Here is a 23,900-nt window from a genome sequence, read left to right on the forward strand (position 1 = left end):
TCTCATCAGAGAGAATCCTTCTCCAAGTTCTCCAATACTTCAGTGGTTGCCACAGGTACAGATTTTACAAGTGTGTGTAATTTGTCCATCTTATCACTGCTATGTCCTTGTGTTAGAGGCAGTAACATGGCTAAAGGCAAGTTGATGTCTAGCAAGAAAAATGATTAAAGAATGGATTCTTTATTCTTCAAAAGTCAGGACTGTGGCATTGAGTAAGTCCACTAATTCCAGCTTAGGATGGCAAGAATACAACATATTTATATGCAGCACAGATAAATTAAGGCTGATTGGTGGTGGCAGTTGGAGGCACCTAGACCACTTCCAAAGACAAGAAAGCATTTCATTGGAGGCTAAAAATACCCTCTGGAAGTTCTTATATGTGCTTTTAAAAATTCTTTATAGATGTTTCTGGAAGGTAAAGTTGGTTAAAGCATGGTGCTAATAACACCAAGGTCATGGGTTCAATCACTGTGTGAGGGTTGGATTTAATAATCCTTGTGAGTTCCTTCCAACTCAGAATATTCTGTGATTCTGTGAAGTGCAAAAATATTATATCTCATAGAAATATATTGTCAGATAGACAAATGTCTAAGAGATGGAGAAGATTATTCAAAATTCTTAGTGCTTGGTCATCACTTGTACATATGCCAGGTTGTTCTTGAAGTCACAAGGCAGAACAAATTGAGAAAATGTGCCTACTCAAAGAAAAGTGGCTTGTTTTTCATGAAAAAAGGCTGGGTCTGCTCCTTAGGTAAGATAGTAGTCAGGAGTCGTGTGTTGTATTTTTGTGATTACATTTTCAGATGTGGTAGATTCCTCTCGCATGCACGCAAATCAGTGGAAATTGCAAATTCTTCCATCTTGGAGGAATCAGGGTGTCGATAACTCTCCACTGTCTCTTAGTTGGAGTAAATTATTTCTCTCAGTAGAGAACTGTTAAAACCTTTTCTAATATGATTTTGTCTGCAGCTTGCCAGTGACATCTTTACTATGCAGGCATGCATGGTGGCCCAGTGGGAGTTTCAGTTCACTTCCGATTATTTCCCAGGCTTTGGCCAGGGAATTTCTCAGGCTCAGACAGTTCTGAGCAGTCGTTTCAGAGCACTCCTCTTCTTCACTGTATATCAGTGCCAGATTTTCAAAGATGCAAATACAGCACAGTGTGTGACAATGCTGTCTCTGCAGTCCAAATACATGTATTTGAAAAGGCAATTTTCTCTGTCTGGTTTTGAAACTTCTATTGATACTACAGTGATTCTATAGAGACAAATTAGTTCTTTCAACAACAGAGAGGGAGAGAGATGAATGTTTTAATCAGAAGAACAAAGAAAAAACACATGTATTCATCAGTAACAGGGTTAATGGGGAGAATTTACTTTTTTAATTTAAAAAATGAAAAATTAAGTCTTACTGTTAGCTTGTTTCTGTTTCAAATGATCTGTTTGCATCATTATGTATTAATCAATACTATTTTTCTGTGCACAAGGAACTTATTTATTGTATTTATATAACGTTGCCTGATGAACAGGGTGGCTGCTTACAGTGCAGTGATATTGAAGTAGTTTGAGTTATAAATATTTTTAATTATCCTGTTGTTGATGGATGGATTATTCCTCTCGGCATAGGCAAAGGCTTGCCCAAGTAGCTTAAGAGAACAATTTGAGTGTCAGTTTCACAAGTGAAAAAAATCCAAAAAGGAAAAGGAAGCAATTCATTCACAACGGGACATGGTGCAGAGGAGGATAACCTGCCTTCAAAGATTTTTGTTTCGAGTATTATAATGTTTAATAAATAGTTTACTTCAAAGGGCTTTGCTGGAGAAAAAAAAATAAAATAAGCAGCTTTCCTGCTATTCTTGTTCACTGGTCCAGTGTTGCTATAAGTAGCTCATATCCTGTCCTCTGTGGTCTCAGGTGGTTAGCTTTTGTTTGGGAAACTGAAGCTTCAACCAAAAGAGCTGTGCCTACCAGTTAAATTATTAGGTAGTTGACAATATGTCTTGAAAATCAATGGAGCTCATTGTGGGACTTGGCAGGGTGACTTTGGCAGGGGAGGAGGGGTCTTGGTATTATTTTGGGTGATGAGCAAAGGCAACAGATCAGATCACGTAAAAATAGAAGTTGCTAAGAAAGGCATCCAAAGTAGGTTCTTCACTTTCATCTGCCCCCACCACACACTTTTTTTTCAAGCATTGTTAAACTTGCGTAGAGTACAAGATATATTGGGAGGTCATTTGATCTGTTCTCAGTGTCATGATTAACTATAACAAAACCTATTCTTATTTGAAGTTTATTTGACATGTTTTGTATCCATTTCAGTATTTCTGTATTGTTTGATTTCTGCTAAATGTTGTACTTTTGTGTTTTTGTTCCATCAAGTAAAGAAATGACTCAAGGTTTAAAGGAAAAGGCTTGGGTGTTTCCCAAATAATAGTAATACTAATAATAATCTTAGGCTTTCCAGTTCTGGGCATATGAACTAAGCTGCTGTTTTCTTCCATTGTTTTTAATTTTGAGTTGTTTTGAATCATTTGAGAGAGTAATAGTATGTTGCTATCATCATTCTAAAGCCTCATGGGGATGAGGCACTTGCCTGGAGATGTTTCAGAGACACATTCTCAGATTTCAATGTCTTCCCTATGAAATATCCTGTATATCCAGCCATGACAATCCAAGCCAATGAAACAAGAAATACTCTCCTCATGTGATTTTTGTGAGGAAGAAGTTTTTGTCACTAAGGATTGATGGGGTAAGGAGGAGAAGTCTGAGTGCAAGGACAAACAGGTTCTCCAGAAACAAGATACCATAATCACCTATAAGGAGAGCTTCAGACAGGCAACACACAGCCTTTCTCCAAGACCCCCAAGTACATAAGGTGTAACACTGAGCTGTCTCAAAGTCTGTTTTTCTATTCAATAGTGTATGATTTACAGTAATATCCTTAGTGGCTTTGACTGGAGGAAAGTTGGTTTTACCAAATAATCCACACACAGAAAATAGAAGTGATTCTGAGGATATTTTAGAATTTCACCCTTCATTCTTTTGCATCTTTATTATTGATCATGTATTTTGTCTGTCATCATCTGATGACTGTGAAATAATTAGTCCTTAGAACCTGTTGAGGAAGTGTAATTGCTTCAAATCAGCCCTTGTTCAACATACAGCTAATGAATAACTATTGCAGACTAATGAGTGCTATAATGGTAATTAGTAAAGCGGGTAAAATAACTGGAAATTAAAATGATTAAACTTGCCTCTTTGGTATTCCATGTTGAGCAGTGAGTAAATGATGAATCAGAGATCACATAGAGTTCACTTGTGTATTTATGCCACTTGGACAAATCCTCTGCACACTTCAGACAGTAGTTTGAAGGGAGAGAACATGCACTGTGGTGGTGACCAGGGCTGCCAAAAAGTTCAAGGGTTGTGCCTTATTTCACCAGGGCCCTTTCAGCCCTATTCTCCTTCACCACCTCACATTCTGCCAAGTTCCTGTCCCACTCCTACAGGCTCTTCCTTACTCAAAAGCTATGCTGAATTTTTCAGTGTGTGCCTTGTGGATGACTCTTTATCTGCTGCCTCCACAGTTCAGGGTGCTTTCCACATCTCCAGGTCCAGTAATGGCTTCATCTAGATAAACTTTCTGTAGTTGTCTTAAGCAAACTCAACTGCCATGGAGGGAAGACATGAAACTCCTTCCCAACCATCCACCAGCAAATTTATAAATTTATGACACAGTGACTAGCCTCTTTTCTTTTTTTTTTATTTATTTTTTTTTTAATTTTTTTTTATTTTTATTTGCAGAAGGGCCTTTTGTAAATGTTTTTTCCATTATTCCACTATGAAAAAATCTATATAGCTGTGCTTTCTTTTCAAGTGTAGTTATGTTTTTCTGTCCTGTCATCTTTTGCTAGTTTCCTAACTCAGGGACAGCCTTTTTCAGAACTGAAAAAAATAACAGTCTGATTTTGACCTGTCCTAATGGAAATGACCAAATATTAGACATTGCAATTGGAGATTGTTTGGTCAGTAGAGACAATCAGGTACTTGTAGGAATGATTCACTTACCTGTGCTTCTCTGTTTGGTCTATAAAGGGATGGAAATTTCCTTGTTCAGACTGATTTCTAGCTTTTGTATGTGTAATGTAACCCAGACATTACAGGAATCTGACAGCCCTAACACAGGACCTGCAGATGCCCTGTAGTTTTCTAGAGCAACATGCAGAAGCCAGATGGGACCTTAAAGCATCCTAAATGGCACTGGCACTTGAACTTCACCCCTAAAGCTGAGATTTTACAGAAAGTTTCTCTTCAAGTCTGGAATTTACTGGGAGCATTACCAGCAGAATTTCTTTTTACTGTGTGATGCACTATCTAAACCCTTAACTGAATAACAAAACTTCCTTTAGAATGCCTTTCAAATGTATGAGAACAGGAGAAAGCCTTGTTTTGTTCCATGTTTCATGTTGCTGATCATAATAAACTCCCTTCCACTCAACCCCTCCTGCTCAACACATTCTTTCCTGTGCAAGAGGAAGACTCACAGCTGTAAGATAAAAGGTTTTATAACCTCAAAACAGAAATAAATTCTTACATTTATATCTACTAGTGTAAATATATAAATAAAACTTGTTCATACACACTGTGGATTTCTGTGCTTATGTTATAAATAATGTTGCTTATAGAGATTGAATTTAGGTAAAAAGGAAGCAGTTCAATGTAGATATGAATGAATCAGATGATGTTTGCACTTTTTGTGTTCAGGTAATATGGTTCTGCATGTGATAAAGAAGCTTAATTAGTTCCTTCCCCCTTCCCCCCCTCTGTAACTTCATTGATTTGAATGTTAAATGAATTAGTGAAATTATGAAACAAATTAATAACTGGTATTTCAAATTTTAAAGTTAAATGTTGGGAAGATGAGGCTGGGAGGGAAAGAAACAAAAACCAGCAAAGATAAAATATTCTTTGGTGGTGGTTGTTCACTCCTACACTAAATTGCCTTACTGTCCCACTGTCAAACCTTCAGTTTTGTGGACTCCAGCAGTTGCAGCAGCTCTCTGCATTTTACATATGCTCTATTGAGTGTTGTTCATCATCATGGGCACCTGAAAGTGAATTGTGGAAATTTCTTTTCTGTTTGTGGTTTAATATTACACGGGAAATAGTATAAAGCATAGGTTGTTAATTGCAGTTCAGTTTTATATTTATTCTGTGAAGCTAGATATGGCATTTGTTCTATTTTTGTGAGAGTTTTGGTAGATTATAGTTGTCACAAGAATTGTTTTATGAAATGCAGGTAAAAGGGAGGAAATAGGGATGATACATGCTGGCCTGCTTTATTTTTTGCAAGCAAATAGCAAAACAATGATAGATGTAATATACGAGCAGATTTTTATTTTAAGGAAAAGAGCTACTCTAGATTTTCATGAATTCACAGTTTTTTTTAAGGAAGGCAACTTAAGTCTTAGAACATATGTAAAAAAAAAACTGTGAAGTTGTAGTTGATTTCTGAAAGATGTGAGCTGTAAGAGCTTATATTTAAAATCACTATTCTCTCTCTCTCTCCATAAATATATATAAATGTTCCAGTGTTATTCTAAAGCATTCTGTTTCTGTTTTCCTGGCTCTTATGCAAAGAATATCTGAGTATTAAATCGGTAGTAAAGCATGTGCTCAAGTGTGCTATGGAAGTAAGTTTTTCTTCAGTGTACTTCCTAGAATTTTCTGTAAGTGAAAGCAGGATTGCTCAATATCTATAAAGGTTGAGGAAGTGGCTAGAAGGAAGTGATAGCTTGGTAGCTGGGAAAATGACTGCTGCATCATGACTTCAGTGTTGCAAGCTAGGCTGAGTTACTCCAGGAAAAATGGGGACTGCCTTAAAAAGATTAAAAGCTGAAGGATTGTGGGGGTTCAAATATATGGTCTGTAAGGGAGAAAGAGCATCCAGTGAAAAGGAGTGGTCACTGACACTCTTATCTCTAATATCTTCTAAAATATCTTTTTCTCACATTTAGATTTAAGTAGCTGTTAATGAAATGACTTTGCCAAAGTCTCTATTTTTAGTTGATTTTGAAGTTAACAGAGTTGTTTTGTCAATCTCATTGACATTACCTTTGTTTTCAATGTATGTAATATAACTTAAAATGAATCTAAGCTTATATTAACTAATATTACATTCACTTTTCTAAATGAAAAATACTGTCTTTGGATGTCCTCCCTAGAACTAAACATTTCTTTTTTTACTCTGTTTTGAACAAAACAAATTGAAATTTATGCAATGTGCCTTTTTAAAATACAGTTGTCTTTCACATGATACTCATATGATGCTCAAGAGTTCAAACATAGATATTTTTCAGGAAATGCTAAGAATCTTTAACATTTCTTTCTTGAGGTTTCCTTTTTTTCTGTCAGCTACCTCATGGGGCATAACCTTGTCAGAGGGTCAGTGATGTTCAATGTGCAGTGGTGTTGCCTGGTAATTTTTCAGATTGCTACTATTCTGATGCTGCCTATTAAATTCAGATTCTCCTTATATGAAACCTGAAAGAAGAAGTAAAAAGACAGAACTCAGCTTTCACTTCAGTTACAATTCAGTCACACACCAGAAAACAACTCACTTTTCTGGGTATTGATTGTGTTCATTTACCACAGCAAAGTGCATTCATTGATAACTACCTGCTGCTATTGAATCAATTGTATGTGAAACATGGGGCATTATTGTCAGGTAGGGTAAATAATATTGATTTTATTTTAAAGTGAATACAGCATAGGAGAAATTAATTTGATTCTATGAAGTCATTAAATTATGTTCTATCAACTATATAAACAGTGAAGGACATGTAATATGATATCATGAGTCAAGCTACAGCTGCAAGTTTTAGCAAGGTTTCCCCTCCATAACTGCAGCAGAGACATTTTAGTTTTGTTTTGTATTAAAGGGGGAAGAGAAATCCAATGCCTGTAATCAATCTTAAGGTAGGATCCCAACTGGTACCAAGTCCTCTGACACTCCTTAAGTTGAACTACAGTCTTAACTGACTGCAGCAAACCAGGCCCTTGGTGCTGTAGGTCAGCAGACTTTGAAGCTTCAAATATTATTGTGACTATGGACTCTGCAGTCAAAAGTACTTATCTTCCAAAATTTGCAAATAATCAGAAACTGGAGAAAGGAGTTGTGTTCACTGATCATCTTGGAAGCCATTGGCTCTATGAAAGAATAGCAAGGAAGGACAAGTGCAATAATCTTAACTACCACAAACATGAGTCAGCCATGAAGGTGGCTTTGGATTGCTCTTGCATCTATTCCCTTACAATGACAATGAACTGTCTTACAGAAAGTGTGTTAAACAGCAGCAGCTAAAGCACTGAAACCATGAAACATAGAACTCTTTTTTGGATTCCAGGTGACAATACTGCTGAGATTTAGTCACTGATCATGTACCTCAAACATTGTCTTCATAATCTGCACGGTGATCTTGAAGTCTTCGTACATGGGCAAATAAGTTACTGATTATCACACACCATCTGAAGAGAGCAGGAGACACTGAGAATTTTGCCAGTGCTCTGTGACCCTTGTCTCATTTCAAATGTTTAGTAACAAATAACTTGCAACCAAGCTGTAGCGGGTTGAACAGGTATCTAGAATTCCGTGTTTGGAAACAGTAGTTAAGTCAAAAGAGCTGGAGGAATAAAAAGAGTTATCTGTATATGAAAAAGGGAGAGAGGATGTGAGCCACGTGACTGTAATTGGTGGATAAATTTCATCATGAGTCAAATTTGTCTGTAGAAAGTAATCCATAGAGAAATGAAGATATATGGACAATTGTCAATAAACAGTGTTACAGAAATCAACAAAAACATCTGTGGGATGCACTTCTTTGAAAACTGTATCTCAGTATCATGTATAGAGGTGTCTTTAAGCATTAAAGGTTCAAGCGCCTATTTTGGCACCTATAACAAGATTCAAGAACAATTTATATGTCTGAGTCCAAGAAAGTGATCCAGGAGGTTTAGGATCCAGTAACCTTCAGAGTGTTCTCAGGAGACCTCAAATAGATTCACAGCTGTCTAACTAAAGGTACCTGTGTCTTCTCAGCAACCCTGCTCTGCAGAACTGGATATCAAATCACTTTTTCTGCCTGTGCTGCTGAAACTAAGTGCAACTCAAGTCTCCTGAGAGAACAGTCTTTGGGAAACATCTAGCATGGATGGGCAGAATTGAGTTCAGCTCAAAGCCTAGCAGCTGTGACCACACTGATAAAAATTCATAGCAGTAAAAGTGTTTGCCTACAAGATTGGGGGTGAGAGTTCTGTGCTAAGTTCCACATGAAAGATATAAAATTTGCTCCATCCCTGCAGTATGTTGTTATTGCCAAGTCTTAGAGAGATAGAGGGAGAAACCCTGTGCTTGAGACATTCTACCAGGAAAGCAAATTTTGTTCCCCATTTTCAGAACCATTTCCCCATGTCAGACCAGGTAGCTGGGCAGAATTCCTCCTCTTCCCAGCTGAGTTCCTTAGCCTTTAAACCACATAAATAGTTTTGTTCTTCCCTTGTCCTGTTTTTCCATTCATGAGTGCTTAACTGCCTGCCTTACACAGCAGTAGTGGGCTTCTTTGAGCACCTTGTTGTCAAAATTGTAAATATTTTAATTATTGAGTCCATTTTGAAACAGAGTGCTGAGCTGCATCTTAACTGCCCTTTCACCACTCTGCTTGGTGTGTTGCAGTTTTCATCTACTGATGAAAGCACCCCTTTTTTAGCCAGACCAGTATTGCATTGTCAGCCAAATTTCAGCCATGTTGGATATAGTTAAAATTTAAAGGAAAGAAAACTTTTTGCAATGTGTCTCACTTTAAAAATTTATTAGTGAATAATGTTAGAAGAGTGATCTGTTAAACTTTGATCTTATCTCACTGTGAAATGTTCTCAGTTCTATTTCTTTGCAGATTTGACAGACAAACTAGGAAGCTTTAAGACATCCAGATAACCTGCATGTTTCTTCCTAACATTATACTGGGTAGTGAGAGTATTGTGATGGATAAAATCAGTGCTAATTATTTCTAGTCTTAAAACCCTTTTCTTGTCTTCATCCGTGGTACTCTACACAGCAATACTCAGGAATTTGCCTTTCTCAGCAGCATTCTTTGTTGTTCTGAGTTCTTTTTCCTGTTCCCACACTAGGTTTATATAATTATTGATACACAGACTCACTCCTGTTGCTATTTATGCCAAGTGTGATGAACTGGTATGTTGAAAATAGATCTCTAAGTATGGATGTGTTACCCTACTGTATTATTGCCACTAAAATTCTTTCCAGTTCACCTTGTGGCTAGAGGATCATTCCTAGTCTTCTCCCAGAGTAGAGAGATTCACTAATTAACAACAGGTTTAAGGAGTTCGAATGTCTTGTGAATAGTGCTTTTGTGGGTTTTTTTGGTTTGGATTTTTTTTTTTTTTTTTTTTTTTTTTTTTTTTTTTTTTTTAGCAAGGAAGGGCAGTTAAAAAAATGCAACAAAGTTTTCTAGTGATTGAAATAAAAGCACTGCAAGTTGCATTTCACCTTTTAAACCAGCAGGGATATTAGCCTGATGACCCTGGAAAATAGCTTTTGGATCTAAACCAGTGGTAGCTCCAAGTGTAATAGTCCAGATCTATGTAGGTTGCCTGAGCAATCATTCTGTTGGATTACACTCAGAAAAATGCTAGCATGAGGAATAAACATAGTTTAGATACATAATAAGATAAAACAAAATGTGTAAAATCTGGGCATCCTGGTCTGTGGGAGGAATCTCTGGCCATGGCAGGGGGCCTGAACTAGATGATCTTTAAGGTCTCTTTTAAACCAAACCATTCTGTGCTTCTATGAAAATGCATCTCTAAAAGAAATCCTTTAATGGCAATTGCAAATATATTTCCCATGGCATTAAAAAAAAAAAAGAATTGTTCAGTGAAGTGGTGAACTGATAAAATATTTATTCAAAGTCCGTTATCTTTGAGTTTGATTTGCATTTAAAAAATATTCCTAGCTTTCTTCTGCACTATGTTCATTGGGATCACATGATCCTTTTAATTGTTGTGTAAAGAATTGAGTCAGTAAGAGAGACGAAATATGGCAATCAGTACACTGTGAATGCTTCACAAAGACTCAGTTTAATTAAAAAATTAAACACTAAATCACTTTAACCAAGAACTTCAAAATATTGCTGTAAGAACAGAGGTTAAATCAATTATGAAGTAATGAACAAAGTTCACAGACTAATAACTTTGGTGGGAGTGGCTATGACCTGTTAATTGTGGTGCTCTAGTCTGATGGTGGTTTGGGTGATTGCCTTTTACTGCCTTATCAAGCATATTTCACAGGATCACAGAATCCTTAGGGTTGGATGAGACCATTTGATCCAACCCTGCTGTCAAGTCAGAGTCACCTGGAGCAGGTGCCCAGGTGGGTTTTGAATGTCTCCAGAGAGGGAGACCCCACAGCCTCCCTGGGCACCTGTGCCAGTGCTCTGCCACCCTCAGGGGAAAGAAGTTCTTCATGTTGAGGTATTGCATACAGTAATATTCATCATGTCATCCCCATCTCAAGTGCACTGGGTAATGTTGCTGCACACTGATATGTGAGTCCTAGGACTCACTTCTTACAGGTGTGTTAAGGGTTTGGGCTAAGACAGCTCAGTCATAAGTTGTTCTCATAAGTTGTTTAATCATAGAATCATACAATAATTTGGGTTGGAAGGAACCTTAAACATCATCTCGTTCTAACCCTTCTGCTGTGGGCAGGACACTTTCCCCTAGACCACGTTGTTCAATGTCCTGTCAATGCCTTCCTTGAAAACTTCCAGGGATGGGGCACCTGCAGCCTTTCTAAGCAGCCTGTTCCAGTGTCCCACCAACCTCACAGTAAAGAATTTCTTCCTAATATCTTATTTAAATTTACCCTCTTTCAGTTGAAAGCCATCACCCTTCCTCATGTCACTAGAGGCCCTTGTAAAAGTCCCTCTCATAGACGCCTTTATGTAGTGGAAGGCTGCTAGAAGATGGACTTTTGTGTCACATTTGGACTTGAAGAAGGAAGTATCTGTATTATGTGGTACTGGGTAGGTACAGCAGCAAAGCTCCAAATGTGTATTTTGAACCAGGAAAGAAGATAGAATTGAAACACCATCAGTACTAAATGACAGATGATCATGGATTTGTGTTGCCAGATTGGATTTAGGTGCTTCAGTTTTGCTTAAGTGTCCTACTTTTGGTATATAAGTCTTTTTGAACTCCGCCCTTAGACAGTAGCAAATGTTGTCATGGAAGGTTTGAAATATAAAAGCACTAGTCTGTGACATAAAAGAGAATTTTAAGTCCTATGTGAATAGTTCTGCTAGTAATCATGGATGCAATACCATCTATTTCTAAATTACAAAGGTTAGAGAATGTGCATCTATTGCCAATGTATATATTCCTTCTAATGCCATTAAATGATCATTGGAAATTTAATGGTAGGAAACAGGTATCACACAGTGCTGTGCTATGCCTGAGACTTTCATGGTGATTTAGTATCCAGAATAACTAAAAAACCATAACTAAACCCTGTTTTATTACACATAATAAAATATATAGATTTTGTGGGGATTTTCATAGTCTTACTGTCAGTCTTTTATTTTACTGCATCTGAAATAAAAATTAATTTATTTTAAACTGTGGAATGAAAAAGTAGAGCACAATTAAGTGGTTTTTTGTCAGCCCTCTCCTGAAGAAGACAGCAAGAATGAGGGATTAATTTCTCAAACAATTTTTTTCCAGGAAGATATGTCCTTATTTCTGTGCAGTGTAGTAATTCACTTAGTTCTTACTGAATTGAAAGTTCTAACTAAAGGGTATTGGGTGGTACTGTGAACTGAGTGAAATTAGTGGAACTACTGACAAAAACAAATCCAGAACAAGATCAGATCCAGAATTTAGAGCCTCTCTATCTCTGGCTTGGCTAGTAATGCTACTAAACCCCCTAAATCAGTAGTCAGGCTGTGTAATTGCCATGGTGTGAGAACAGAGTGTCTGTCAGGAAGACATATGGAAGAAATTATCACACCATTTATGTAAAATTGTACCATCTTGGATGACTTGAGTTCTCACACATGTACTCCTTTCTCGCAGCTTTCCCTCATGACCATCTAGACTCCTGCTTGGAATTCTGAGTTGGCAACAGCCTCACATATGTATCTGGACTTGCCCAGGTTCAAGGGGCTTCATATTTAAACTCTCCTAAATCCATATTTCAATCCAGAGAGGATTAAAATATAATGAATTGAAATATACTGTGAAAAGGCCTTGGCCTCCTACACGTTTTTCTCTAGTTGTAGGTATCCTTGTGCTACCTGCTGTACAAAACAAAACAGAAAGATGCTGTGGCTTACCAAGTAGTATTTGGAAGTGTTTCAAGGCAAATTAACAGACCAAGCTCTAACCAGTGCTTGTCCAACCATTAGAAAACTTAGTAAGCTGTGAAAGAATGCAGTTTGCTCTGCAGTTTTCTCCCTGTGAAGTGTACAGACTAAAATAATTTTTGCAGTCAGTGGGAATTTTCTGTGGTTGTAGGTATCCTCACAGTGAATGAAAGACCTCTCTCTGATCTGTTTTTTCCTCCATTTAAGTGAGTGCCATAAGTAGTGCTGATCTTGAAGGCAAGAGGAGTCAAACATTTACTATATCCTGGCCACCCAGAGGGGGAAAAACATTGGTGTCTATAAATGAAGCAGCATTTGCTCAACCTTCCTGTAAATTAATTTTACTCATTAGGTTATTTTGTTTTTTTTTTTTCATAGTGAGGATATGTTATGCCCCAAATCAGATAGTACTTTTCAAAAAGTACTTCCATTCTAAACTTACTGAATAGCTTACAAATTTGTAGCTAACCAAAAGGAATCGGTGAAAAGTAGTAAATATCCTACAGGTTTTGCTATGTGATTGTTACTTCAGTTTTACACATCTTTGGCTTTTCCTTTTTTATGAGTAATTACCTTGGTCTCTAGTCACGCCAGACTCTACAGGTTGCTTTTGTGAGCTGTGTGCCATTTATTATGAATGGACTTGGTTTTTGTTATTGTGAGAATCCCTTACTCTAACAAGTTTTACTGTGTCAAGACATACAACCAAGTTTGCAATCACCTGTGGCCAATGCTACTCATGGCAGCCTTTACTGGGAACATCTGCAGAACTCCTCAGACAAGGAACTCCAGGACAGCTGAACCAAACTTGTCTCTGAAAGACCTAAAGATGTAGTTGTAGGTGATGATATTGCCTTACCTCTACAGCTGCTTTCCAAGGGTAAGAACAGGAGCAGGGCAAGTGGCTACTTATGAGGCTGCATGTTTTTATTTTCAGAATACTGAGCCTTTCTAGCCATGTTCTCTGTGGTACAGCTGAAGTCTCAGGGCAAGCAAATATTATAGTTACCTGCAGGTAACTGTGGAAGGTATAGTTACATGGAGGTTCAGAATATCCAGTGTATAATATCAGTTATACAGAGGTTCGGAATATCAACACTTGATACTGCCTGCTACCACTGGGTCTGCATCCTTCATGCATCTTGTAACAGTCACTAAAGTGCTTTGCTTGTTTTTTTGTTTGTTTGTTTTGGGGGGTGGGGGGGTGTGCTTTGTTTGTTTGTTGGGGTTTTTTTAGGGGGTTATATTTTTTTGGAAAAAAGAAACCAAAACCCCGTTCCATTGTGCAGCCATCTGGGCATTCTCTGCAACACAATGCAGAACCAATTGCATGGTTCTCGTCAGTGGTTACATTTTTATTGTTATATAAAATAAACAGGTCAAAATGTTCTTGCCCATTTTAAATACTTGTAGAAATAAAATTTATTTTAGAATTAATGCATGTTAAAACCCCCCAGTATTGTCTATTAAGGTTAGTCATGTTTAACTAAACTGTATATAGCTACAAGATATATTTTTTCCTACTCTAGATCATATTCCATGTTTATGGGGTATAATTTTGTAAACATGAGCATGTGTTCTGCCTTACACTAAAAAGAGGTCTTGATGGCTGTTTGATTGGCCTGGTTACATGAGAAAGGTCAGGCAAAAGCCTGCAGGATTGGGACACATTTCAGAAAACAAGTAGTTGCTTTTCTTGTGCAGATATTTTAATGCTCCTTTTCAACAGATTTTATCAGAGAAATAGAAATTATTACAGTAGGAACTTCTGGTGTTTTGAGGCGTAAATCAAGTCACTAATAATGTAACCAAACCATTTTCACAAAGTTGCAAGTGCTGTGGCAGAAACTCATTTCTAACAGACCTGCAGATGAGTTGAGGCAGTGGTGTTTTACCTATGGTCCACATGTGGTACTCAGGGCAGCTCTCCCCAGCTTTGTCATTAAATAGCAGATTTAAAGGAAATGTTTGAAGTAGAAGTTGACCGTATTTGAAGCATAAGGGTGATGAAAGTGATGCATTATGTCACTGTAGCATATTGACATTATCAATTATGTGTTATTAAACAGCTTAGCTAACTGAATGATTTACCTTGTGTTTAACTGCCTCTTTCAATTAAAAGGAGCAAATGCTGTGGAACTGAGGCACGGTCACAGAAACCATATATTTTCTCCTGTTAACACCAGCACTGCTGACATGCAAGTGATGGGAGTGTTGGCATTTTGCTGCAGGCTCTAATGGGCTAGTTTAAATGGCCTAAAAAAAGTGATTAATGATTAGGAACAGGACTGTTACACGGCTTCACAGCTCTTTTCCTCAATGCATTTCCATTTACGTCAACCAGCTGCACACTTGGGAGGTGTTATTTCAAAGTTATTTCAACACAGGGGCATTTTTCTGCTACCATTTATTTCTATTTCTTAGGTCCCTTTGGTTGTCCAGATATAGCTAGTGTTTCCTAAAGTTGTAAGCTTTAGTGATAGAGAAGGATATCCTCAGACTAATGACCAAAATCTAAAACTATGGAACTATTGTAATTTCAGAATATCTTTACCATACTCTGCTTACTCCTGTTTGGTTTATTGTGTTGGAAATAATCTAAAGGTTCCTCTCAGAGTAAGTGAAGCACTTCATCAACCAGTACATGATTCTCCTCTGCTATTCACTTGATTTTTGCTGCAAGCAGTAATTTGTACATTAGTCCTGCTTGTTTGTAATGGGTAACTGTCCACCCCTAAGCCCTCCCTTTATATACATGGGTACACATCTGCATATGTATTTGTTATGTGTATTTCTTTGGGAACTGAGGTCAATATTCACTGCTGCAACACTCCCACCCCAAGTAATAATTAACACTTTAACCTCAAGCCCCAAGTAATAATTAGGTGCCATGAGTGGGAAAAACAAGTAAGTCCAAAAGAAAATTAAAAACAAGGTTGGAAAATCTAGCATGTCACTCTTTTTAATGAACCTTAGGAGACTGAAGTGTCTAACAGACATAATGCATTCTCTTTGCTCTTTTAAGCAAAGGCAGTATCAAACCCTGGAGTAGAGGGGATTGAACACTCAAGGGGAAGATAACTTGTATTTTTTGGAAGTTTATTTTCCTGTACTGAGATCTTAGAGCTTGTGGCTGAAAGTCAGCACTTGCTTTCAGGTATCTTGTTGCAAGAGAAAGAAATACATTTTCTTAGAATAGGATACTTGTGTACTACTTTAGTTGCTAGCATTTTTTTAGTGATCAAAGTATGAAACTATGTCTTAGTTTCTTTGTATGAATTCAACCAAGTTCTTTTTTTCTGAAAAAGAAACTTAAAAAAAAAAAAGTTCATACAATAATTTGGAGGGCATAGGGGAAAAGGGGGTTTAGGTTTAGAGTGCAGTGGTGTTGACTCCAGCAGGTATACTAGAGCCACTCTTTGTCAGAATAAAAATGATTCCAAACAAGTTTGCAGTGTCTGTGGGGGAATAAGCATATCTCAAAGGTGAGCACATCACCAAGTTGGCTTGTCCTTGAATGTGGTGTTCAAGGCGGTATTGTAGCTCATCTTCCATTTTTAATGCTATTTTTAGGAAACTAAGGCTGAGGCAGGCATGCTAAAGGCTCCATGTGTGTGTTTGATCTCTGGCTTTGCAGTACCTTCGACTCAGCTGGTGGACTTCAGCCAAGCATGTTAGAGAAGGAAGAATCCCAAAAGCATTATGGTCCAACTTGTTTCTTGAATAGAACGTGTCCAGTTGGACAAGGAAGCTGCAGCTCTGTGTGGTAGGGAGTGTGGTCAGTGTTAAACTCCAGTTTTTTAGGGTGAGAGAATGCAGACTGGGGAGTGCAGCTGAGAAAACCCCCCCATGGCTGTAATGGTGTTTTACATGACAAACAACAACAACCCCATCCGAGAAAAAGCAGGCCTTGATAATCCTGGTGCTGACACAGCTGCTTGTTACTTCTGAGAGATTCTCCTCTTGTGGAGGGGGATTTATAGGAGTTTTCTTGTCTGCATATGCACGGGCCAGAATATGAATAATTTTTACTACGGATGTGTAAAGCTGCTTCCCTTCTTCCTCCTTATTAGGACATTTAGCTTATCAGTAGCCACTTGAATGTCTTGGTTGGTTTTGCCTTTTTTTTTTTTTTTTTTTTTTATTTTTAAATTTTTATTTTTAAAATTTTGTTTTATATTTGCACAGACATTTTCTGTTTGCAGAGCCAGCATTTCTAGTCCTCGGTTGGGTCAGGGGAACATCTGCTTTGCATAGTTTGCAAGTGTTACTTATTAACTCAGGGCCCCAAAATCCGGGCAGTGTGGTGCCTGTTCCCAGGCTCTGCCTGCTACTTGTCTTTTGGAATCATGTGTTGAAGTTCATTGCACACATTTATTCTTCAGTTTTCTGCTTGGCTTGGATTCGCTTCTAAGATTCTGTTCTGAAACGATGATGTAAACTATATAATAAAAAATATATATGTTTTTCCTTATGCATCTGTGCAGCAGTTTTCCCCCTGTAGTTCATAGTAGTACTGCTTGTGGGCAGGTTTCAAAGGAATCTCATCTCCATATGGTTGTACCCGATAATCCTTTATCCACCATCTTCAGCTCTCATGCCGTTGCTTTCTTGCCTGTGGCTACGTTTCTATCTCTGCATCAATTAGCACAGTGATTTATACAACAAGCAAGCAGTTTAGAGGTAATGGTACACAATTAACATCTCATTCCACCATAAAGGGTATGCTAAATACCCCAGTCACTGCTTTCTCTGCCTGGAATTGAAATAAGTGTTTGTCCTAATTCATATGCTATCTGATGTGAAGTGGGCCTGCTTTGTACGGCACTACACCATTAATCTAATTATAGATAGCTGCAAATGAAGTGCTGTCTGTGCGCAGAGACTGAAGAAAATAGCGCTTTTGTCATTTAGCATGACTCTGTGAAGCAAGATCGCACTTTACACGGCAGCATGGCAAAATGGGAATCTGAATAATATTGCTGCCTGTTGCATCTTTTCTAATTACAACAGCATTGTAAACACAACTGGGCGCTGATATAAATAGAGCTGTAGATACGCTGTCATGTGGGTTGTAGGAGAAAATCCTTAGTGTGCTGTTGTATTAAATGATGCATCCTGATTGACAGCTACCTTGAGACTGCGCTGATGGAGTTGTCAAAGCGCCGCGCGAGCGAAGGCGCTGCTGCTGCGGCGGCAGCTGCGGCTCCCGCGCCGCTCCGCCCGTCTGTCCGACTGTCCGACTGTCTGTCCGCCTGCCCGCTCGGCCTCCGTCCGAAGCGGAGGGAAGCTGCTATTCTTTGCATGGCTTTAACCCTTGGTAGGTTTCTCTAGAGTGTTAATTGTGTATCACACAAGGAATGGGAAGTGGGAAATGTTGCTGAATTACAAGTCTAATTAAGTTTCTGCTGCTGGAGTGAGTACTGCGTGGTGGTGAGGTTCCTCTCGGTTTTCTTTCCTTTTTGCTGCTACTAGAGGCTCATGATTTTTGTGACTGTTTTGAGATTCTTCTTATCGTTACTTTTTTCATCAGCTGTCTCTGTAGCAGTTTGAGTATTTGCTCCTGCATCAGACTAAAAGCGCTGTTATTTTGTGCAGGTGTTAATGCCAATCCTCACCACCACCCTGTGAAAGCAAATTAGCTCTAGAACTCAGAGCTCGGGGAAAAAAGCCTCTGTGATTTGCAAAATATCCTTTATCCCCTTATTCAGTAAGGAATCTTTGACTGAAAGAACGTGGTGTCCACATCATCAAGTAATACAGAATAAATACATCGTTTTCCTGCTTAGATGCTGTGGTGAAAATCTAAGCAAGGGCACGGTCATGATGTTGATGTGTATAATGGTTAATAAAAAAGGCAGCGTGCTCAGTGTGTTTGGAACTGGAACATTGCTTGGTGTTGCTTCCACTGAATACAGAATAACATATTCCGTGTGAGTTGGTGACGTCAAACCACAGGTGACAGCAGTGGAGTGACTTGAGGCAGGAAGTGGATTGGGAATGCTAAAGGGAAATTATGTGACCACAGTTAATACATTTCACTGGTTCCAAACACGAGACTGTGAGGCTAGTGAAAATAATGAAGACACACAGCAGACAATTTCTCTACTGAAATCTGAGCTACGTCAGATTTTCACCCTTCTGACCACAGGAATGACAGACATTTGAAAAGCATGGTTGAACATTTAGGTAAAGCACACTGAGAATCCACATCTGGTCAGCAGTCCAAACACTAACGTGAGTAACATATGGGTGGTGATTACTCTATAAAATCTCCAATGGAGTTTGAACATTTACAGCTTCTGGGGATGCAAGTTTCAAGTGTACAGGGAAGATCATATTTAATAAACGAATGTGAGATGTAGCAGAGTGCAATTTTGAGCATTTTAGTGAAGATTTGCAATATTCTGAAATATATGGTAAGGGAACCATATCTGTGCAAACTACAGAACTTGTTTTTAAGCACAGATAGGATGAGATATGCCCTGGCCATCTTTTTTTGTAGCAATCAGTCGACTTCTCTGTTGACTTGGGGGATCAGTAGGGAATGTACTGACAAAGAAATATCCACAAAACTCAAGGTATAATTTTCACTGTATTTGCTTTCTCCCCCCCTCCCCCTCCCTCCCCCCACCCTATATTGCTATTACTGCACCTATTGTGCTCTTATTTTGGGAGATTTGGTCATGGAGATTTGGTTGTAAATGCTAGTTTTGCATTACATAAACATCCAGTTCATTTAGTGGAAGAGGTAGGATGCTGTTACCCTTAGAAAACAAGTAACATCACTTTTCCCAACTCTAATTTTTGTAAACTGACTGTGGAGTCCAGTGGTCTGGTGGAAAAGAACCACCTGTTTTGTGCCATCAAAAGCTGTATGGCTCCTTTTGGTACTGCTTTATTGACTTTACTTTGGCTGGCGGAATTGGGCTTTGAAACCCTGTGGAGTAGAGCAGTGGCTGGTGACAACTACTCATCAGCACAGATCTGATGGCTAGCAGATTTCCCTGCTCTCAGGGTCCACCTGCAATCTATTTATGACTCCAACAAATGTTTCTTCTGGTTTAGGCCGGTGGAAACCTCTTGGTCTCTATTTATAACCCAAACTTTACAACCTTCCCCAATTTACGCCCCCTTCTTTCTGCCATCTCCTCCTCCTTCTGAGCGTAAAGGAAAATCAGAACCTGAATCAAACTCGGTGAGCAGTGTATCAAAACTTCTGCTTCCTATGTTCAGCATTGTTCTCGCTAAATCAAAGGCATAGCAGCAGCATTTGTCATGTAATGAAAATATGTGGTATTTTCTTAATTGTCTTTGTTGTGGCAGCACTGGCAGGCAGGTCCGGTGGCTCTCACTGAGCTGCAGGCAGCTGCACCCGGGTAGGGAGAACAGCACCCTGCACCCTGCTCCACAACTCATCTCCTGGGATAAGTAGCAGCATCACAAAGGATATTTATGCAGATATTTAGTGGGGTCCAGCCAGCAGCAGAAATACATCAAAGGTAATCCTAGAGAAGGAACCTTTCTTTGTGGCTATGTCTTTTTATATTCTGAAAGGTCATTTGTGAACCAACTGTGCCAAAAAAGGCCTTTCCCCAGAAGTTTACTGTTGTTATTTTTTACTTTTTGATTACAGTGACTTGCTTATCCCCCAAACAGACTAAAGAACAATAAACAAATACAAAAGGAAAAGGAACAGCTCATCAATAACAAAGACCTACGTTTTAAAGCTTTGAGAGCACTGACTCTTACATCTCACTCCAAGCAAAGCAGGAGTCCTGCAGAGAAAGGAATCTAAAAGATATGAAAATTATAAAGATAGTAAAAACAATGTTTGCTAAGGATATTTTAGCTTGGTGTGGAGAACTGAGCTTTAAAGTGCAGCATACTGAGGAATGTGTTTTTCCCTCACTGTTGAATGTTGTGAAGCGCATAGGGAATTCTGTATTTCAACCCCTGTGAAATACTGTAACCTAGATGAATGCAGAAGGTCTGGCTTTCTCTTCAAGTTTAAATTTTGAAATTGGGCAGCTCAGGAGTGTTAGTGTAGCTTAAAAAACTAAATGGCATCTAAACCTAATCCTTTGAAATCATATCAAAATAGACTCTTGCAAGAGGCAACAATACAGTCCACAAATATAACTTATTTCTGCATTCTTCATTTTTTTCCTTTTTTTTTATTTTATATATTTTCAAACTCTGAGTACAAAGAAGACACCAACCATGGATACTGAAACTGTGCAATTTGTTGTAATTATATTCCCCCCCATAGATTTAATGAAGGACTTTTAAGTACAATTTATCTTTGATAAATAGTCCCTCTACACAGAAGGTTTATTGGATTGACAGCAGAATACACTCTGCAAGCTTTTTTTCCTTGCCACTTATGACTCAGATGAATTTTAATAGGAGTAAAAAGCTTTTATTTGCACAGTAATTTCACTTAAGGATCATATCCTTCAGAAACTGGCAGACACTTGTACGTCTTGATTGCAAAACAGACACTCAAGAGTAAAGAAACATGCATAAGATGTTATTATTTGACTTGTCACGCCGCTGCAGTTCTGTTTGCAGCTTGTGTCACCAGTTCTGCGCTGGGCACGGCCTGCCTGTCCCTGCCCACGGAGCGTGTGCCCGTGTCTGCTCCTGGGATAGGAGCCGCGATGAGCACAGAGCTGGCTCTGCAGATTTTGGGGTGCAAATCGTGAGTGCCGCGGTCTGGATCGCCACCGCGATGCCTGGGGGAGGCTTGGAGTTAAAGCTGCTTTCTGCACACAAAACGGGGCTGGTTTCGCCGTGCCACGGCGACTGTGAGCGAGGCACATGGCTGGGAACGCGTCCTCAAATGTTCGGGTGCCGCCCGGAGCTGCAGGGACATTGCTGTGGCGTTTTATTGCCCTTGCTGGGGTGCGCTGCCACGGTCGGCCATGTAACTATTTGCCTTTATTTCTGCTTAGCAGCGAGTATTTCTGAGTGAATGGCTGCGCTGTTCATCTCACAAAACATTGTGTGTCCACGCACCATTTATGGAGGGCGATAATCCTCTGTTACGTTGTTTTAATTCGGCTTTGAAAGCTGCATTTTAAAGATGTCACTGCAGAGTTAATCACCTTTTGCATGTATTTCTAAATACCTTGTTCTGCTTCCTACAGAAGCAGAAGGTAGAGTCCCCCTTTACCTTCACCATAAGGATATCGGATTTTTTCTGTCCACGTAAAAATGAAAAGTAAAGACATTTTATTGTTAATAAAACAATAGCTAATTGTTTCGGAGGAAAACATACTGTTCCAAGCAAGGTGTTGAACTTTACATCAGCAAAATGCGCATTTGAATTGTAAATGCCGTCCGTCGGATGCTTCTGATTAAAACCTTTGTTTAAATTATTGATGAAGCGCGGTGCTGGCCCTCGCTCGCTGTGCCCCGCGGTGTCACACAGAGACCTGCTGCCATCTACTGGCCCCGTGCGCTCTCTCCCGGCCGCCGTCCGTCCGTCCGTCCGTCCGTCTGTCTGTCCGGGGGCAGGGGCTCGCCAAGTGATGGCAACTCTTCAAAAACTCAAAGCCCTGGGGCCGAAATCACTTTAGGCAACGTTTATATGCCTTCTGAAAGGTTTTGTTCAAAGGGATGCTCTCACCTTAGGTCATCATATTCCCCTCTGTTTTCAATTGCTATAAAACATACTAGAGAAAATAATGCTTTCTCCAGGTAGATAAGGGCTGCTGGATGGGTTTTATTGCAGATAAAGCATGTTCAGTGCAACAACGTTTGATTGTTCTGCTTACGCATGAGAAATCAGAATTGAAATTTAATTACTAGGTTTTAATTGCAAAATCCGAGTAAATTGCTAACTTCAAACATTAAATACATAGTAAAAAAAAAATGTTTAAAAGGTAAACAATGCTTAAGATGAGTCATGTCATTGAAAGTCTGGCAGACTTTCCCAAAGGGTCAATTTCCAATTCATCACTGCACTGGAAAAGAATCCCTCAATATTCCTTATCCACCAAAGATAATGTGCAGCAAACATAAGGGCATTTCTGTTTTTAAATTTGCATCTCCCCTCCCTATCCCCAATTTTAAAATGAGTCCAACATCTATTTACTGTACTTGATTCTTTGGTTTTATGTGCACTTTGCTGCAAACTGGGATTGCATATTTTTCTTTCTACATCCTGAAAATGAAACCCTGAATAAAGATTTCAAACAGTGCTTTTTAGACACTCCTGTGAAGAACAGCTAACAGATGTATTTCATAAAAACATGCCATAAAATAATGAAGCTTATTGACTGGAATTCACCAAGGTAAAGTTTTCTAAACCCGTCCTCTTCCTTTTCTTTAGTACAAATTGCAGATACTGACGAAGGTTGCTGCGGAGCTGAGCAAGTACATGCCAGAGAAAGCAGCAGAGGACACCTCCAGCATTTTGAGATCTCCCATGCCTGGAACAGTGGTGGCAGTTTCTGTCAAGCCTGGGGACATGGTAAGAAATGTGATCTATATATCTGCATTTTCATTATATATCCCACAGAGATTTTGCCTGGGTGCAACTGAAACCACAGGTCACATGGTTTGCTGTAGGCTATTTTTTGTTTTCTTGGTTTTGTTTCTTTTATTTTTTTTCAATCACCTGTAGAATAAAGTGGGTTGAAGGATGTGTGCTATTTTTAGTTTTAATTATAAAAACTAATAAGGAAAGCCAATTCAAATTAAACTGGCTTTGAAGGGAAAATTTTCAGCCTGGTATAAGTCCACAGCAGAAACTCAAAGAGACAGCTTGGTTTTGTATCCCATGAGGGGGAGGACAGGTACAAAGGAGAAAATTGTGAGTAAATTCACATAAGTGTGTGTATATCTGTATCTACAGCTATATCTATGTAATCTATATCATCTATATCATCTATATCCTGTTAGTGCTAGCATGAGGAAATTGTTGATTTTCTGCCCTGAAGTAATGAAAATATTTCTAGAAAAAAAAGGGACACAGGACAGATATTTAAATGATTTAACTGTACCTTTTTTTTTTTTTTTTTTTTTTTTTTTTTTTTTTTTTTTTTTTTTTTAAGAAGCCATGCGTTACCATTTTGCAAGACACACGAGTTGGGAATTCTGTGCTGGGAATTTCTAGGCTCATGTGGTAGTCTTCTTGTCTTGCAGAAGGAATAAATTTGCCATACAGAAGAGCAAGGGATTATTCTGTTGCTGGTCTGGGGATTTCCAGTGTTCCTTACCTCACATTGAGTTGAAAACAAATTTTTGTTTTAAAGTTGTGTATAAACAGACGAACTCAGCTTTATATGAAATTCTACCACATTGTATCATATGTTATTTCTAAGGTTGAGGCTCTTAGCTCTCATAACCATTGAAAACAAGGGAGTGATTACAGACACAGGAATATTTGATTGTGCATATTAATTTTAAAGTGCTGTTGTCAGTTAAATGATGCCATAAACCTGTATGGTAT

At 38.7% G+C, this 23,900-nt stretch overlaps 1 protein-coding gene across 1 annotated transcript in view; it reads left to right on the forward strand.

Moving 5' to 3' along the window:
* Positions 1-23,900, forward strand: part of PCCA (propionyl-CoA carboxylase subunit alpha) — a 267,652-nt gene that overhangs the window by 228,825 nt on the left and 14,927 nt on the right. The window contains exon 22 of the mRNA XM_056498008.1: positions 22,779-22,919. Within this exon, the coding sequence (XP_056353983.1) occupies positions 22,779-22,919 (141 nt within the window). The remainder of the gene's footprint in view (positions 1-22,778; positions 22,920-23,900) is intronic.

Source organism: Oenanthe melanoleuca, chromosome 1 (genome assembly GCF_029582105.1).
Source record: "Oenanthe melanoleuca isolate GR-GAL-2019-014 chromosome 1, OMel1.0, whole genome shotgun sequence".
Lineage (NCBI taxonomy): Eukaryota > Metazoa > Chordata > Aves > Passeriformes > Muscicapidae > Oenanthe > Oenanthe melanoleuca.